The following is a 17,823-nucleotide window of genomic DNA, read 5'->3' as shown; positions in this document are numbered from 1 at the left end:
AAATAACTTGCCTACGGTCATGCAAGTTGATGATCATGGGTGGAATCAAGATTTAAATTCTGACTGAAACCTATGCTTCATCTTGACACATCCTGACTCTTTTTGGCCCCAGCTGGTGCTGGCTGCCAAACACGAATCTTCCTTTTTATTCCCTGTAGGTTGCGGCTGTCCCCAACAGTAGAGCCCTCCAGTACTGTGGTCTCCTTGGAGTGGGTGGATGTTCAGCCAGCTATTGGGACCAAAGTCTCTGACTATGTTCTGCAGCATAAGAAAGTGGATGAATACACAGACACTGACCTGTACACAGGTAGGTACATGAGTTCCCATTTTCTTGGAATAGTATGACAGAAGAGGGAAACTGGGATTTTCTACTGTCTTTGGAGACTTGGTCTCATCTGTCTTGGGAAGGCATTGGAAGATTTCATTGTTCAGTGATTTTTCGCTGTCCATCCTTGTGTGCTGTTTTGTATGAATTTGAGCAAGGAAAGATAGCAAGTTGCAGTTAGAAAGAGTTTCTGATTCTCTGAAGTTGGACCTTCAAAATATTATGTCAAAGAACCAGTTGATTCTGAAGACAATTTGACCTTTCTGTATCTGGGAAGGCCTGCAGGACTCATGCTTGAAGGGCTTCATCTGTAAATATGTTATCTCTGGAACTGAGGTAAGGAAATTCACACAATTGGCTTTCTAGTGAGATACACTCGGAGTCTTCATTAATTAGTGCTGGGAAAGAGATAATTGGAAGTGATTCCAGCATGCAGGAGCATTTGAGAATGTTGGCTTTTAAGAGGGATACCTTTGATTATCACTCAGAACATTATTTCTGAGTTCTAAATTTTGACACTGCCAAGAAGCAGAGTGTTCACCTGTGATCTGTACTGGGGCTTACATTTTCTGTTTTCTGTTGAGACTTCCATTCAGCAATTATTTTCCAGCTAGAAAACATCAATTAGACATCTATTTGTTTTTTTTTTGTGCCAGGCACTGAGCTAAATTTTTTGTTCAGCATCTTAATCCTCACAATTTTAGGAGAGTTAGTGATTATTGTGCCCATTTCACAGATTAGAACGTTGAGACTAATCCAGGGTTATTCAGCTTGTGGTATCTCCTCAAATTTATAATTTTAATCCTGAACCAAGACTTGGCTATTTAAAGAATTAAAGAAGTATAATTATTTGACCGATTAAAGTATAAACTCCAAGAGGAAAGATGGCTTCTCTGTGTTAGTCATAGTTAAATTTCCAACACCTATCACAAAGTCTGGCATTCAAATATGAGTTGACTGAATGAATAGTAAATGAATGAAAGGACCTTTATTGTTCCCTTTTCTTTTTCTGTCTTCCTCTCTTCTACCTCTCTCTCCTACACCTCTACCATTCCTCCTGGGCTATTTTTGCTTTGCTTCCTCTGAAATTGGGAAGAAAGTGATAAAATGAGGCTGTGAATGTAAACAAAGTCAGAAAAAGAAAGGCCCAGATTATGGACAACATGAGAAGTCAAGTTGGCTGCTAATAGGTTTCCTGAGATTGATGTGGCTTTTTCCACATTATTGACTGAAAGAGACAGAACAGACTGGAGTGGACATCACTTTCACAGAGGGACAGGTCATGGAACAGTAACTGGGCAGCTGATTTTGCCTCATCTTTCAAACTTCATTAATTCTGACTTTTGACTCTGTATGGAGTGCATATGTGTTTGCACAAGACTGTGTATCTGAATATGCGTAGGCAAACTGAAGTGTCTGTGTGTTTGTATTTATCTGCATATAGGTTATTTTTATGTGGGTGAGATTTACCACTGTCTGTGAATGGGTGGGTGTGTATTTTGTGTGTGTGTGTGTGTGTGTGTGTGTGTGTCTTTGTCCTTCTGGAGTGCTGTTTTATAATAGCAGAGGTTTGTAAACCACAGATAACCAAGGGAAATGAAAGTCCTCCAATAGCGGGTTTACACTTTAACAATAACGCTTCACATCTCTATCATATCTCCATAGCATGCTGTTCTTCTCAGAATTAAAACAAACAAATAAAAAAAGGTGTAACTTAAGAATGATAATGAACTTTGTTCTACAGATAAAGTAAGTAAATCCCAAGGACATATGTGACTTTCCTGAAGTCCCATAAACACTTACGACAGAGCCAGGCTTTGTAACCAGGTCTGTCTTATGCCCAGCACGGTGCTTGTTCTTATAGGCCATTTAGAGTCTACATCAAAACTCAAGTGTTGCTTCTTCCACTAGGGTGCTTGACCCTTTCAGAAAGTCTTCTCCCTCTCAACATAGTGCACTCACTCATTCTCTCTACTGTTTATTTGGCATACTCCATTCTTTGCCTTGGAGTACCTCTCCTATATCAGCAGAAAAATTTCAGCATTGGAAGGATCTTAGGAGATCACCTAGTCTTGCTTTCTCTGTAACACTTCAACATGCACTGATTACATGCCTCCACTGTTAGAAACGTCAGTTCTTCCTAAAGTTTTCTGTATGCATGATCATGTCATCTGCATACAGAGACAATTATATTTCTTTCTTTCCAATTTTGATGACATTTATTTATTTATTTATGTATTACTTGTCTAATTGTTCTAGCTAGGAATTTTAGTACTATATTGAACAGAAGTGGTAAGAGCAGACATCTTTGCCTGTTTTTCTAATCTTAGGCATTAATCTTTCACCATTAAGTGTGATGCTAATTATATGTTGTTGTTGTTTTTTATTGTAATATTTGATTACATTGAAGAAGGTATCTTCTTTTTTTTATTTTTTTTATTATACTTTAAGTTCTAGGGTACATGTGCACAACGTGCAGGTTTGTTACATATGTATACATGTGCCATGTTGGTGTGCTGCACCCATTAACTCATCATTTACATCAGGTATATCTCCTAATGCTATCCGTCCTCCCTCCCCCGACCCCACGACAGGCCCCAGTGTGTGGCGTTCCCCACCCTGTGTCCAAGTGTTCTCATTGTTCAGTTCCCATCTGTGAGGGAGAATATGTGGTGTTTGGTTTTCTGTCCTTAGGATAGTTTGCTGAGAATGATGGTTTCCAGCTTTATCCATGTCCCTACAAAGGACATGAACTCATCCTTTTTTATGGCTGCATAGTATTCCATGGTGTATATGTGCCACACTTTCTTAATCCAGTCTATCATTGATAGACATTTGGGTTGGTTCCAAATCTTTGCTATTGTGAATAGTGCCGCTATAAACATATGTGTGCATGTGTCTTTATAGTAGCATGATTTATAATCCTTTGGGTATATGCCCAGTAATGGGATGGCTGGGTCAAATGGTATTTCTAGTTCTAGATCCTTGAGGAATCGCCACACTGTCTTCCACAATGGTTCAACTAGTTTACAGTCCCACCAACAGTGTAAAAGTGTTCCTATTTCTCCACATCCTCTCCAGCACCTGTTGTTTTCTGACTTTTTAATGATCGCCATTCTAACTGGTGTGAGATGGTATCTCACTGTGGTTTTGATTTGCATTTCTCTGATGGCCAGTGATGATGAGCATTTTTTCATGTGTCTCTTGGCTGCATAAATGTCTTCTTTTGAGAAGTGTCTGTTCATATCCTTTGCCCACTTTTTGATGTGTTTGTTTGATTTTTTTCTTATTAATTTGTTTAAGTTCTTTGTAGATTCTGGATATTAGCCCATTGTCACATGAGTAGATTGCAAAAATTTTCTGCCATTCTGTAGGTTGCCTGTTCACTCTGATGGTAGTTTCTTTTGCTGTGCAGAAGCTCTTTAGTTTAATTAGATCCCATTTGTCAATTTTGGCTTTTGTTGCCATTGCTTTTGGTGCTTTAGTCATGAAGTCCTTGCCCATGCCTATGGCCTGAATGGTATTGCCTAGGTTTTCTTCTAGGGTTTTTATGGTTTTAGGTCTAACATTTAAGTCTTTAATCCATCTTGAATTAATTTTTGTGTAAGATGTAAGGAAGGGATCCAGTTTCAGCTATATACATATGGCTAGCCAGTTTTCCCAGCACCATTTATTTAATAGGGAATCCTTTCCCCATTTCTTGTTCTTGTCAGATTTGTCAAAGATCAGATGGTTATAGATGTGTGGTATTATTTCCGAGGGCTCTATTGTGTTCCATTGGTCTATAACTCTGTTTTGGTACCAGTACCATGCTGTTTTGGTTACTGTAGCCTTGTAGTATAGTTTGAAGTCAGGTAGCGTGATGCCTCCAGCTCTGTTCATTTCACTTAGGGTTGTCTTGGCAATGCGGGCTTTTTTTTGGTTCCATATGAACTTTAAAGTAGTTTTTTCCAATTCTGTGAAGAAAGTCATTGGTAGCTTGCTGGGGATGGCATTGAATCTATAAATTATCTTGGGCAGTATGGCAATTTTCACAATATTGATTCTTCCTATCCATGAGCATTGAATGTTCTTCCATTTGTGTCCTCTTTTATTTTGTTGAGCAGTAGTTTCTAGTTCTCCACGAAGAGGTCCTTCACATCCCTTGTAAGTTGGATTCCTAGGTATTTTATTCTCTTTGAAGCAATTGTGAATGGGAGTTCACTCATGATTTCACTCTCTGTTTGTCTGTTATTGGTGTATAGGAATGCTTGTGATTTTTGCACATTGGTTTTGTATCCTGAGACTTTGCTGAAGTTGTTTATCAGCTTGAGAAGATTTTGGGCTGAGACTATGGGGTTTTCTAAATATACAATCATGTCATCTGCAAACAGGGACAATTTGATTTCTTTTTTTCCTAATTGAATATCCTTTATTTCTTTCTCCTCTCTGATTGCCCTGGCCAGAACTTCCAGCACTATGTTGAATAGGAGTGGTGAGAGAGGGCATCCCTGTCTTGTGCCAGTTTTCAAAGAGAATGCTTCCAGTTTTTGCCCATTCAGTATGATATTGGTTGTGGGTTTGTCATAAATAGCTCTTATTATTTTGAAATATGTCCCATCAATACCTAGTTTATTGAGAGTTTTTAGCATGAAGGGCTGTTGAATTTTGTCAAAGGCTTTTTCTGCATCTATTGAGATAATCATGTGGTTTTTGTCATTGATTCTGTTGATATGCTGGATTACATTTATTGATTTGCATATGTTGAACCAGCCTTGCATCCCAGGGATGAAGCCCACTTGATCATGGTGGATAAGCTTTTTGATGTGCTGCTGGATTCGGTTTGCCAGTATTTTATTGAGGATTTTTGCATCAATGTTCATCAGGGATATTAGTCTAAAATTCTCTTTTTTTGTTGTGTCTCTGCCAGGCTTTGGTATCAGGATGATGTTGGCCTCATAAAATGAATTAGGGAGGATTCCCTCTTTTTCTATTGATTTGAATAGTTTCAGAAGGAATGGTACCAGCTCCTCCTTGTACCTCTGGTAGAATTCAGCTGTGAATTCATCTGGTCCTGGACTTATTTTGGTCAGTAGGCTATTAATTATTGCCTCAATTTCAGAACCTGTTATTGGTCTATTCAGGGATTCAACTTCTTCCTTGTTTAATCTTGGGAGGGTGTATGTGTTGAGGAATTTATCCATTTCTTCTAGATTTTCTAGTTTATTTGCGTAGAGGTGTTTATAGTATTCTCTAATGGTAGTTTGTATTTCTATGGGATCGGTGGTGATATCCCATTTATCATTTTTTATTGTGTCTATTTGATTCTTCTCTCTTTTATTCTTCATGAGTCTTGCTAGTGATCTATCAATTTTGCTGATCTTTTAAAAAAACCAGCTCCTGGATTCATTGATTTTTTGAAGGGCTTTTTTTTTGTCTCTGTCTCCTTCAGTTCTGCTCTCATCTTAGTTATTTCTTGCCTTCTGCTAGCTTTTGTGTGTTTGCTCTTGCTTCTCTAGTTCTTTTAAGTATGATGTTAGGATGTCAGTTTTAGATCTTTCTTGCTTTCTCTTGTGGGCATTTAGTGCTATAAATTTCCCTCTACACACTGCTTTAAATGTGTCCCAGAGATTCTGGTATGTTGTGTCTTTGTTCTCATTGGTTTCAAATAACATCTTTATTTCTGCCTTCATTTCGTTATGTACCCAATAGTCATTCAGGAGCAGGTTGCTCAGTTTCCAGGTAGTTGAGTGGTTTTGAGTGAGTTTCTTAATCCTGAGTTCTAGTTTGATTGCACTGTGGTCTGAGAGACAGTTTGTTATAATTTCTGTTCTTTTACATTTGCTGAGGAGTGCTTTACTTCCAACTATGTGGTCAATGTTGGAATAAGTGTGATGTGGTGCTGAGAAGAATGTATATTCTGTTGATTTGGGGTGGAGAGTTCTGTAGATGTCTATTAGGTCCACTTGGTGTAGAGCTGAGTCCAATTTCTGGATATCCTCGTTAACTTTCTGTCTCGTTGATGTATCTAATGTTGACAGTGTGGTGTTAAAGTCTCCCATTGTTATTGTGTGGGAGTCTAAGTCTCTTTGTAGGTCTCTAAGGACTTGCTTTATGAATCTGGGTGCTCCTATATTGGGTGCATATATATTTAGGATAGTTAGCTCGAAGAAGGTATCTTCTATTTCTAGTCTGCTGCAAAGGCTCTGTTTTGTTTCCATTAGAAACAAATGTTGAATTTTCTGTGTCTATTAAAATGATCATATAGTTTATCTCTCAAAATTTGTTAATATGATAAGTCACATTGATCGATTTTCATATTATAAAACAACCTACTATGTGAGATTTTTTCCAGGAATGTGTAGGCTTTTTTTTATCTATTTGTTTTAATTAGGATCATTCTGGTCTCACAAAATGAATTATAAAATATTTTCTCCTTTTCAGTTTTCTGAAATGTATCTGTCTTCTCAGAGAATCACTGTGGTTAAAATTGATAGTATTTTTTTTCTTAATCATTTTTTAGAATTCACCAGTGAAGGCATCTGGGCTTAGACCTTTTCTTGAAAGAAGGTTTTTAACTACTAATTCAGTTATTTAATAGATATAGATTTATTTAGATTATCTGTTTCTTCTTGAGTGATCTTTAGCAGCTTGTGTGTTTTAAGGAACTTGTTCATTCCATGTAAATTATCAAATTTATTGGCAAAAGTTGTTTATGACATTCTGTCATTATTCTTTTGAAATCTGTTGAGATTATAGTGATATTAGTCTCATCTTGATATTGGTAATGTGTGTCTCCTCTCTTTTTTTTTCTAGATCATTTTGGCTAGATAGCTATGACATGGAATAACATAATTATTCAATATTTGAATTTCACTTTTGTTGCCTAGGCTGTAGTGCAATGGCACAATCTCGGCCAACACAACCTCTGCCTCCTCGGTTCAAGCAATTCTCCTGCCTCAGCCTCCCGAGTAGCTGAGATTACAGGCACCTGCCACCACACCCAGCTAATTTTCAAAGAATCAACTTTTGGTTTTATCTGTTTTTGCTATTGTTTCCTATTTCATTGATTTATCCTCTAATCTTTATTATAATTTTCTTTGTTTGGCTTACTTTGAGTTTGGTTTTCTCCACATTTTAATTTTTGAGATGGTAGCTGAGGCTATTGATTTGAGACCTTTCTTGTAATGTAGGCATTCCCTCTAACTACTGCTTTAGTAGTGTCTCAAAGATTGTGTTATGTTGTGTTTTCATTTTCATTCAGTTCAAAGTATTTCCAGTTTCACTTTTGTTTTCTTCTTTGACTCATGAGTTATTTAGAGGCATGCCACTTAGTTTTCAAATATTTGGAGTTTTTCAGAATATTAGAGGCATGCCACTTAGTTTTCAAATATTTGGAGTTTTTCAGAAATTTCCGTTGTTGATTTTTAATTTGATTCGGCTATAGTCAGAAAATATGTTTTTATGACTTTAAACATTTTAAATTTATTGAGACTAGTTTTTGGTCTAGATGGTCTATTGCTGTATTCAGTGTTCACTTTAAAATAATGTGTATCCACTTATTTATGGGTAGAGTATTCTATAAATGTCTGGTAGATAAAATTGGTTAATTATGTTATTCAAGTCTTCTGGAGCCTTTCTGATTTTCTGTCTTCTTCTTGTATCAATATTTGAGGGAGGGGTATTAAAACCTCTGATTATGGACTTATTTCTTCTGCAGCTTTATCAGGTTTTACTTTGTATATTTTGAAGTTATTGTTATTTAAGTTCGTAAACATTTAGAATTTTCATATTCTCTTGATGAATGGATCCCTTTATATTGTGAAATGACCTTGCATATTTCCGTTACATTCTTGGTTCTGAAATCTACTTTGTCTAAGTACTCCAGCTTTCTTTTGATTAGTGTTAAAGTCTATCATTTCCTATTACTTTACTTATTTTTTTTTTTTTTTGAGACAGAATTTCACTTTTGTCACCTAGGCTGTAGTGCAATGGCACAATCTCGCCCAACACAACCTCTGCCTCCTGGGTTCAAGCGATTCTCCTGCCTCAGCCTCCCGAGTAGCTGAGATTACAGGCACCCGCCACCACACCCAGCTAATTTTTGTATTTTTAGTAGAGGTGGGGTTTCGCCATTTGGCCAGGCTGATCTCAAACTCCGGACCTCTGGTGATCCACCCGCCTCAGCCTCACAAAGTGCTGGGATTACAGGTGTGAGCCACCATCCCCAGCCATCACTTTACTTTTATACTATCATTGCTTTATATTAAAAGTATGTTTCTGGAAGATAGTATATAGTTGGGTCTTATTTTTTAAATCCAAGCTGGCATTATTAACTTTGGAGTGTTTAGACCATAAAGTTGGGGTGTTTAGACCATTTATATTTAATGTGATATTTGTTTGTTTCTTTGTTAACTTATTTATTTTGGAGTCCATGACCTGCTTAATACTGTGATATTTGTATATTTGGGTTTAAGGTTATCATCTTTCTTTTTTTAAATGATTATCCCATCTTTTATTTCTATTCTTTTTCTGTCTTCTTTTGGATAGTTTTTATGATTCCATTATATCTCCTTTGTTGACTTTATTAGCAATAACTCTTTTTAAAAAAATTTTAGTGTTTGCTTCAGGGTTTACAGCATGAATATCTAACATATCACAGTTACCTTCAAGTGATATAATACTATTTCAAGCATAGCATAGGAATCTTATAATAGTATACTGTTCTTCCTCTCTTCCAAGCCTTACACAGTTTTTGTCATATGTGTTATTCACATATATGTTAAAAATTCCACAATTTATCTTTATTATTTTTTCTTAATTATTTTTTAGCTATTCAAGTAATAACATAAATGATTTTATATATTTACCCATATAGATACTAACTTTGGTACTCTTCATTTCTTTATCATTCATGTTTTCATCTAGTGTCATTTTCTTTCAGCCTAAAGGATGTCTTTTACTATTTCTTATATTTTGTCAGTTAGTGATGAATGCTTTCAATTTTGTTTTTGTAAGATATTATTGCTGGGCATGAAATTTTAAATTGACAGATTTTTATCCTAGTAATTAAATATGTTACACTTTGTTCTTCTTGTTTGCATTGTTTCAAATTATACATCTGCCATCATTCCTATCTTTGTTCATATATATATATATATATATACCCATATATATAATTTGTGTGTATATATATATATATAGAGAGAGAGAGAGAGACAGAGAGAGAGAGAGAGAGAGAGATCCTTTTTTCTGACTGATTCTAAGCTTTTCTCTTAGCCATTTATTTCTTGTGTTTGGGGTTTGTTGAGCTTCTTGGATCTGTGGGTTTATGGTTTCATTAAATTTGGAAAAATTTTGGCCATTATTTTGTCAATTTAAAAAAAACTCCCTCCATTTTTCTTTTCCTCCAACAACATGTATATTCAGTCACTTTAAGTTGTTACTCATCTCAGTGATGCTTTTTTCATTTTCAAAAATTATTTGTTATCTCTGTATTCCATTTTGGATAGTTTCTGGTGCATGTCTTCAATGCCTTCTGTGAAGTGCAATTTATTGTTCATCCCATCCAGCATTATTTTTCATCTTGGACATTGTAATTTTCACCTTTGGAAGTCCAATTTGAGTCTTGTTAATATATTCTATTTCTTAAATTTTTTTACATATGGGATATAGTTACAGTAACTTTTAATGTTCTTGTTTGCTAATCCTGACAACTGGATCAGTTCTCGGCCAGTTTAAATTGATTGATGTTTTTTCTTCTCATTATGGGTTGCATTTTCCTGCCTCTTTGCATGCCAGGTAATTTTGTATTAGATGCCAGACATTGCGATTCTTGCCTTGTTTGAAGCTGGATATTTTGTATTACTAAAAATATTTTTGAACTCTTTTGTTCAAAATATTTTGTTCAAACTCTTTTGTACAGAGAAACAATTTGATTCCTTTAGATCTTGCTTTTAAGATTTGTTAGATGGAAATGAAGCAGTGTTTAGTCTAGGGCTAATTATTGTCTACTACTAAGGGAGGACCCTTCTATGTGCTCTACCAAGTTGCCCATAAATTTTGAGGTTTTACAGTATGGCTGGTAGAGACAGGCACTATTACTGGACCTTGTATGAGCCTCAGGCATTGTTCTCACTAATCCCCTTGTTTTGGGAGATTTCTCATATACATGCATCAATCAGTAGTCTGATGAATATTGACAGGAACTCCTCCACAGATTGCTTCAATTTTTCCTCTATGCAGCTCTCTCCTCTCCATTACTCTATCTTATGAACTGTAATCACTTTGGTTTCCCTGGTCTCAGAACTCTGTCTGGGCAATTCAGGGAATCTGTTAGGCATTTCTTCTCCCTGAACAGTGGCTTGAAAACTCTCTAAAGGCAAGGAGAAATTTTAGGGCTCAAATAATTTGTTTTCCATCTTTCAGGGGCTCTGTACTTTGTTGCCTAATTTCCAGTTGTTGACAAGCTTGTTTTATGTTTTTTTGTTTGTTTGTTTGAGATGGAGTCTCGCTCTGTCGCCCAGGCTGGCATGCAGTGGTGCTGTCTCGGCTCACTGCAACCTCCACCTCCCAGGTTCAAGTGATTCTCCTGCCTCAGCCTCCCAAGTAGCTGGGACTACAGGTGCGTGCCACCATGCCTGGCTAATTTTTTGTATTTTAAATAGAGACAGGGTTTCACCATGTTAGCCAGGATGGTCTCAATCTCCTGACCTCGTGACCCACCTACTTCGGCACACGCATGTGTGTGTGTGTGTGTGTGTGTGTGTGTGTGTGTGTGTTAATTTCTTAATGTTGTGGGCAGTAGGGCAAATAAATCCAGTCCTTGTTATTCCATTTAATCCAGAAATAGAAATCCAAGATTCTTCTTAATTTTCCAGGAAACAGTGCTCTAATCCAAGAGTTACTTTTTAAAATTGAGGTAAAATTTGTTTATTTTTGGTTATCTGGCCTAAGGTCACTTTACACAGATCTAGGCCCTTCTTCCTGTAGCCGTTCAGAAGATTGAAGACAATGACATACATGCTTCTATCTTTACAGGGTTTTTTAAACTTTTGTTTTAGGACTTGACTTTCATTCTCCACATTATTCAATTCCTGAATTTGTGGGTGGGCAGTTGTTTTTAAAGATACAAGATGATGAATCTTGTATCCTTATATGTTGGGGTTTCCCCACAGTGCCCGTCATACATGGATGTTCAGTTCACTGAACTGAATTGCATATGGATAGACATATTCATGTCTTAACTTTTCAACTCTGCATTAACTCCTTTAGCAATGTGTAGTTTTATGGGGTCTTCTGTAGTCTTACAACCTAGCTGAGTACATGGTAAGCCTTCTAAAAATGTGTCATGACCAATTGATGCTGTAGATGATTGGGAGGGTACATCTGAAAGATTCACCTCATCTGTTTGCTTCTGTGTCACCTTTATCATGTCTAAACCCTCTGGAAAATGAACTTGGCTTAAATTGAAATTTCTCAGTTCACTCAGTTGAGTTTTATCTTTGACGATATAAGCCTAATGAAAGAATATGGACTTGGGAAAACCTGGCTTCTGGTTTTATTTTTCACCACTTCTCAGTGAGAGAGATCTAGGGGTAGTCAACATCTTTTCTAGGGTTCAGTTTCCTTTTCTGTGGAATAGGAAAAACAACACCTTTTTCACAAGCTATTTTTAAGGGTTAATTCCAGCACAGGTCTTGAGACACAGTAGGCACTAATACTTTCTTGTTGTTTCCTATTTCCATGAATTAAAAAAAAAAAATTAAAGGGAGAAATAAATGTTAGGAAGAAAACAAAATAAGGTTTAAGACTTGTTTTGGGTAGAGAGTTAGGATTACTCACACATTTGGTCAGGTGAGGCCAGAATAGGGAAATGTGGGCTTTATCCTTTGATCTCTCTGAATTTTTGCTGGCAGCCAAGTCCAGTGCTGGAATTATTTATTTATTCACGAGCTCATGCGTGCATGTGCACAGACATAGGTGCTTACACAGATCTCTCTCTGTGTCTTTCTCCCATGTGCACACATGAACACAAACACACACATACACACTTTATGGCTGCCATCTGTTTCACACCATTCTGAACTAACTTTTGAAATGCTCACTCTCCCTCCCTGTCTCCTACCCCTGCCCCCACCTCTAGGTTTGGCGCCCTCTTTGTCTCCTTCAGAGAAGCCATCACTCGGTCAGTTCCGGGACACTGTTAGGAAAGCCAAGCATAAGTAGTCTCCTGTTCCAGTTGTTTTGAGCAGAAATGGGGCTTGTTGTGGGGGGTGGCTGAATTCCCCGCACGCTAATCTGTCATCAATATTAAAAACAGACGTCTGGTTCTCCCTCATGGCCTCATCAGAACAATTGGCATGGGTTTCAGCCTCTTGGGCAGGGTAGATGTGGGAGTAAGAAGCTGGGCCGAGGCACAAGCAGATTTAATAAATCCAAACCTCCCGTTTGACCTACGAAGAAAAAGGCTCAGAGGAGACAGACTTGTCCAGAGCTTACACACATGGTGAATTACTGGTACAGCCAGAGCTAGAACTAGAGCTCTGGTTTCTTTCCTATCTACTCCCACACCCTCATCCACTACATTCAAAGATTTTTCGCTAGTTCATATTGCCTCCAGTGTGGTTTGCTCTTGTTGAGAATAGACCTAGAGGCAGATGGAAATAAAGGGATTTAGGACACTTGTGTGGCTTGACAAAATGGAGTATCTAGCCACTGACAGCAACTAGTGAGCAACTAGTGAGCTCTGATCTTGTAAAGGGGATTGTAGCCCATCAGGCTTCCCACTTCTTTGTCTGATAAACTAGCTTCTGTGAATCCCTAAAGTTCCAAGTAGAAGAACCTTAAGCATTGAACCCGCCACCCTCAGTGTAAGGATCAGAAGAGTGAGGACAAGAAGGGATAGGTCACACCTAGCATCATAATCTCCTGTTTCTCTGTCTGGTGATATTCTCACCACGCTCCCATGCATTTTCTTTGGTCATCTTCTGCTCTCCTGCTGGATTTTTTTTTTTTTTTTAACTTTAAAAAAATCAGAAACTTCTCTTTTTCTTCATGGAATTCTCAGCTTCAGCTTGTCTAGTTCAGGGCTGGAAGGCCAGCTGGCTCTGTTGGTGCTCACAGAGGCAGCAGGCCCTATCCACTAGCCCCGGCACCTCCTCATACAAGGCAGCAACATCTGGAGCTGGTCAGTGCCCCTTTCTGCCCTGGCATCTGGGAGCCTAATGGGCCTCTCCCCAGCTGATCAGTACCACACTTGCCTCCTGCCAACTCTCAACTCTTGTCTCTGTTTCTTTCTTCCTATATCTTTTCCTGATTATTTCCTTTCCTGTCTCCTTCCTTCTTTTCTTCTTTTTCTACCTTTGTGTGTGTCGGCTTCCCTTGGTGGCTCTCGCTCTCTCTCTCTCTCTTCTTTTCCATGTCACTCTGTGCCCATGTCTCAGCTGACCTTTGCTTGTCTTTGTCTCTCTAAGCTGTCTCTGATATGAGCTGCTCATTTAGACTTACATCCAGGTAAAGGAGAATGTCCAGAGGCCATCTGTACCCACTCTCAGTTCCCCTGTTCTTTCTCTGTCCCTGTTATCATTAATGATAATCTACAACTGAAAAGACACTCCTCATCCCAACACACACACCATCCCATCTCAGATCTTAGACTGAAAATTTTCTCAAGTAAAAGGAAGCAGTTATGGAGGTGAATTTGTATGAGGAATAACTCAAGGTGAAGGACAGCAAGATCTCTTTTCTCCAGTAGCTGAGAGGATGGTGGCAGCAGTGGCTGTGATGGAGTACTTACATTGTAGGTATTTATGAAATCTTGTGGAATTTACTCTTAGTTCCTCATGCAGTGTGGGCCATGTCTGAACCATGCTGTTCATCTGAGAAACTAGAGGGGACCTCACCCGCCCGCTCTCTGCTTACCCCGGGTCAGCCTGACAGAGGTGATGTCACTGGAAACTAGGCTTTACTCCCTCAGCTAGAATTGGGGGGTGGGAGTGAGGGAAATATGTTTTACAGGGTGAGGTACAAACCCACATGATTGCAAACATCTGGAACTGATATTAGGGGCTCAGAAAATATTTCTATCACTCCAGCTGCTTTCTGGGTGAAAGATTTCTAAAGTCAAAGGCTTCCAAAGGGAAAAGGTACTGGGAGAGTCTTAATCCTGTTCATTCCGCCATGCCACCCAGCCTGCCTTCTATATCACAAAGTTCTTTACAGCTCACAAAGCACACTCATTCATTTCATGAATGTGTGGGGAGCTCTTACTATGGTCTATGTCCTGGGCATGGAATGGTAACAGGACAGGCATAATTCCTGCCCTCATGGAACTTGTAGTCAACAAGGAGAGTGGTACAATTTAGGAAGAAATTGCTGGGATAGCATGGTGGGTGCTGAGATAACTCAGATGCTGTAGGGGCATGGCAGAGAGATTTCAAATTCAGTCCATTGGGGATAATAAAGGCTACTCAGAGAAAGTGGGAAATTGTTTAAGAGTCTGGTTCCAGTAACTAATTATATGGATCAACCTCTCATACACAAGACTATCAACCCCTCACCTGAAGATCACTCCCAAGCTGGTCTTTCTCCCACCCTGTCACCATCTGTTGCCATTCTTGTCCTTAGTAACAGCTTCCCATTAGAGATGCCAAGAGAAGAAAATCTGTATTTCTCTCTTCACTCACCAGAATCTCCTTCCAGGCCAGGCAAGAATTATGCTAGGTTGGTACCTACCTTTCATCCAGAGAGTTTGCCCAGATCTATCCTACCTTGTGTCTATGACGTTGTTATTCCCCAAAAGGGGAAGTCAAGCCGAATCCAACCTTCATCCTCTTGCCTCAACTGAAACTGGTTCTTTAAGTATTTTAAGTTCCTGGTTTGGAGCTTTCTCATCATCTGGGTTCTTGCCATCACAATAGGTAAGGTCAGGGTTTTTGTGGATTTTCTGTCCAACAATCCAGTCTCTCACTTCCTTGATCTGCTCATCTCCAGTGACCATTTCTCTATTCTGCCTCAGCCACCCACTCCTGGGCCACACTGTAGACTTTGTTCTCACATGATATTGTTCCATAAAAAACCATCAGTTCTAACATCCCACTCTTTGACTATGATCTTTTATACTGTCAGTTTATAGATCTCCCACTCCAGCCATGCCTTTTAACTCATTAGGACTTTCTGTTGCTTGGTAGCATTCCTTTTTCTCCATCTATCAGTTCCAACTTTTCTGTCTGTGATAGAGTCCATGGTTCATATTTCAATCACTGCTTGTATCAGCCTCTCGATCTCCCTTGGCTTTCGGTCTTTTAATTTCCCTACTTAGTCAAACACCTGCACTGGATGCATGCAACTCTCCATCTTCTGTGATGGTACAGTCACGCAGCTACAGAAAAACACAGTTTTGAATATTGTCATCAATGTATCATCAGTCATCAATGTTAACTGGGCTCTTCATGCTTCCATTCAATTTTACTAGGTTTCTCCTGTCAACTTACATTCTTCTTCATCATTCTTTGAGATGGAGGTCTCGCTCTGTCCCAGGCTGGAGTGCACTGGTGTGATCTCGGCTTACCGTAACCTCTGCCTCCCTGGCTCAAGCAATCTTTCTTCCTCAGCCTTCTGAGTAGCTGGGACTATAGGTGCATGCCACCATGCCCAGCTCATTTTTTGTTTTTTCTGGTAGAGACAGGGGTTCATCATGTTGCCCAGACTGGTCTCGAACTCCTGAGCTCAAGTAATCTGCCTGCCTTGGCCTCCCAAAGTGCTGGGAATTACAAATGTGAGCCACCACACTCAGCCTTCATCATTCTTAAACCCATAATACCCTATTTTCCCTTTATTCGTTAAGAACAATAATGGAGTAGTGTAATTTTTCTCCAATTTAACATCTTTCATGCACACTCTCCCCATTTCCTCCTGATATAATATAGGAGATGTCCTCCTTTCTTTCTAAAGTTAATCTTTTCATTGCAGTATTTCTTATGCCTTCCTAAATTATTAGGAATCTACATATAATCTCTCTCCTTATATCCTATATTTTATATCTCTCCTTCTGTAGTAGATTATTTACATCATTTATATGCTCATAAATTTTTCTTCTTAGAACAAAGACACAGACAAAACATTGCATCTTCCAGCATCAAAATGATCTCTTTCCTTTTCTTTATAAACGCACCTTTGAAAGTATAGCCTACAATGGTTCACTTCATCTTTTCATTCCTCAGCTTACTCCCCTCTGTCTTCTGCTACCACCAAGTTACTAAAACATTTTTCTCCATGAACATTTGTGAACTCTGTCATTAAATCCAATGACATTTTTGGGTCATAAACTTACTTCATATCTCTATGCATTCTACAGGGTCTGAAACATTTGCTATCCTTGGTTTCTTCAGTACTATACCTTCCTGGTTTGGTATCTAACTCTCTAACACCAACTTAGCCTCTCTTACAGGGTCCATTTACCTGTTCTTTATCTCGAAGCTCCTTATGTCTTGGTCCTGTGTATTCTTTTCTCAATTTAATCTCTCTCTGGGTTACCGCATCTAGTCCAATCATAACAATCAGTGTAGTCATTGCTTTTACATTTGGGTCTCCACCTCATTCTTCGGAACCCCCTGATTATATTCAACTGACTATAAGCATCTGTAATTTGATATCTCACAAGCAATTCAAACTCAACACATTCAAAACTGGATTTGCTATCATCTCCCTACAAGTTTGCTCCTTTCCAATTGCTCATTTACTCTATATAGCTGGTGCCTTTATAAACTAAGTTTCTTAAAGCAGTTATCTTTAACTCTTTTCTCTTGTTCACCTTCATGTTCAATTTATAACCAGGCTATTTTGCTTTGATCCCCATTATCTCTTAAATTGGCTCCTTTTTATTTCCATTGCCTAATCTAAGCCACTCAACATCTTCTGCCATCGTCTTTTAAACAGTCCTCACATTAGCCACTTTTCCCTCCCTTTCACTTCTCAACTCTAAAGCCAGAGTTACCTGTTAAAATATACATTTGATCATATCTAGCACAGTAGCTGGCATACCATGGACACTCAATAAATATTTGATGAATAGGTATCTTATTTATAACTATGATTCTTCTAATTTAAACCTTTTAAGAAGTTTCATAACTCTTCTAACTTCCAAATGAAAACTTTTTGACGCATCATACAAGGTTTGAACAATTGCACTTACCTCCTTCTTCTCTCTAGTATTGATGCTACAGATTTTCTTTCCCACTTGGGTCTGTACACTCAGGTCTCAGTTTAAATGTCACTTATCTGAATCCTTAGATTAGATTTGGCCCTCTCATTGACTATATGAACTTTTAGCATTCTATACTATTCCTAGCTTGGTAGCACTTATTACAATTCTCAATATATTTTGGTTGGTGAAGGCAGGGATGTAGCATTTGCCTTTCTCACTAAAATATTAGCTTCTCTGAAGTGTTGTTATGTTTATCTTTTTTTAATCACCCTATCCCCAGTGCCTAGTACCTTGCCAGGCACATAGTAAGCAC

The 17,823-nt window shown here is 38.3% G+C and overlaps 1 protein-coding gene and 1 long non-coding RNA gene across 7 annotated transcripts in view; one reads left to right on the top strand and one right to left on the bottom strand.

The window, feature by feature from the left end:
* The window catches only part of ASTN2 (astrotactin 2), a 1,008,266-nt gene that overhangs the window by 801,951 nt on the left and 188,492 nt on the right, over positions 1-17,823 (top strand). For all 6 annotated transcript variants that reach the window (XM_032164975.2, XM_032164974.2, XM_032164972.2 and 3 more), the window contains one exon: positions 159-307. In XM_032164975.2, the coding sequence (XP_032020866.1) occupies positions 159-307 (149 nt within the window). The remainder of the gene's footprint in view (positions 1-158; positions 308-17,823) is intronic.
* LOC131384514 (uncharacterized) overlaps positions 1-17,823 on the bottom strand; it is a 62,757-nt gene that overhangs the window by 40,451 nt on the left and 4,483 nt on the right. The gene's annotated exons all lie outside the window — the stretch shown is intronic.

Source organism: Hylobates moloch, unplaced genomic scaffold (genome assembly GCF_009828535.3).
Source record: "Hylobates moloch isolate HMO894 unplaced genomic scaffold, HMol_V3 SCAFFOLD_10, whole genome shotgun sequence".
Classification (NCBI taxonomy): domain Eukaryota; kingdom Metazoa; phylum Chordata; class Mammalia; order Primates; family Hylobatidae; genus Hylobates; species Hylobates moloch.
This window is presented reverse-complemented; position numbering and strand designations above follow the sequence as displayed.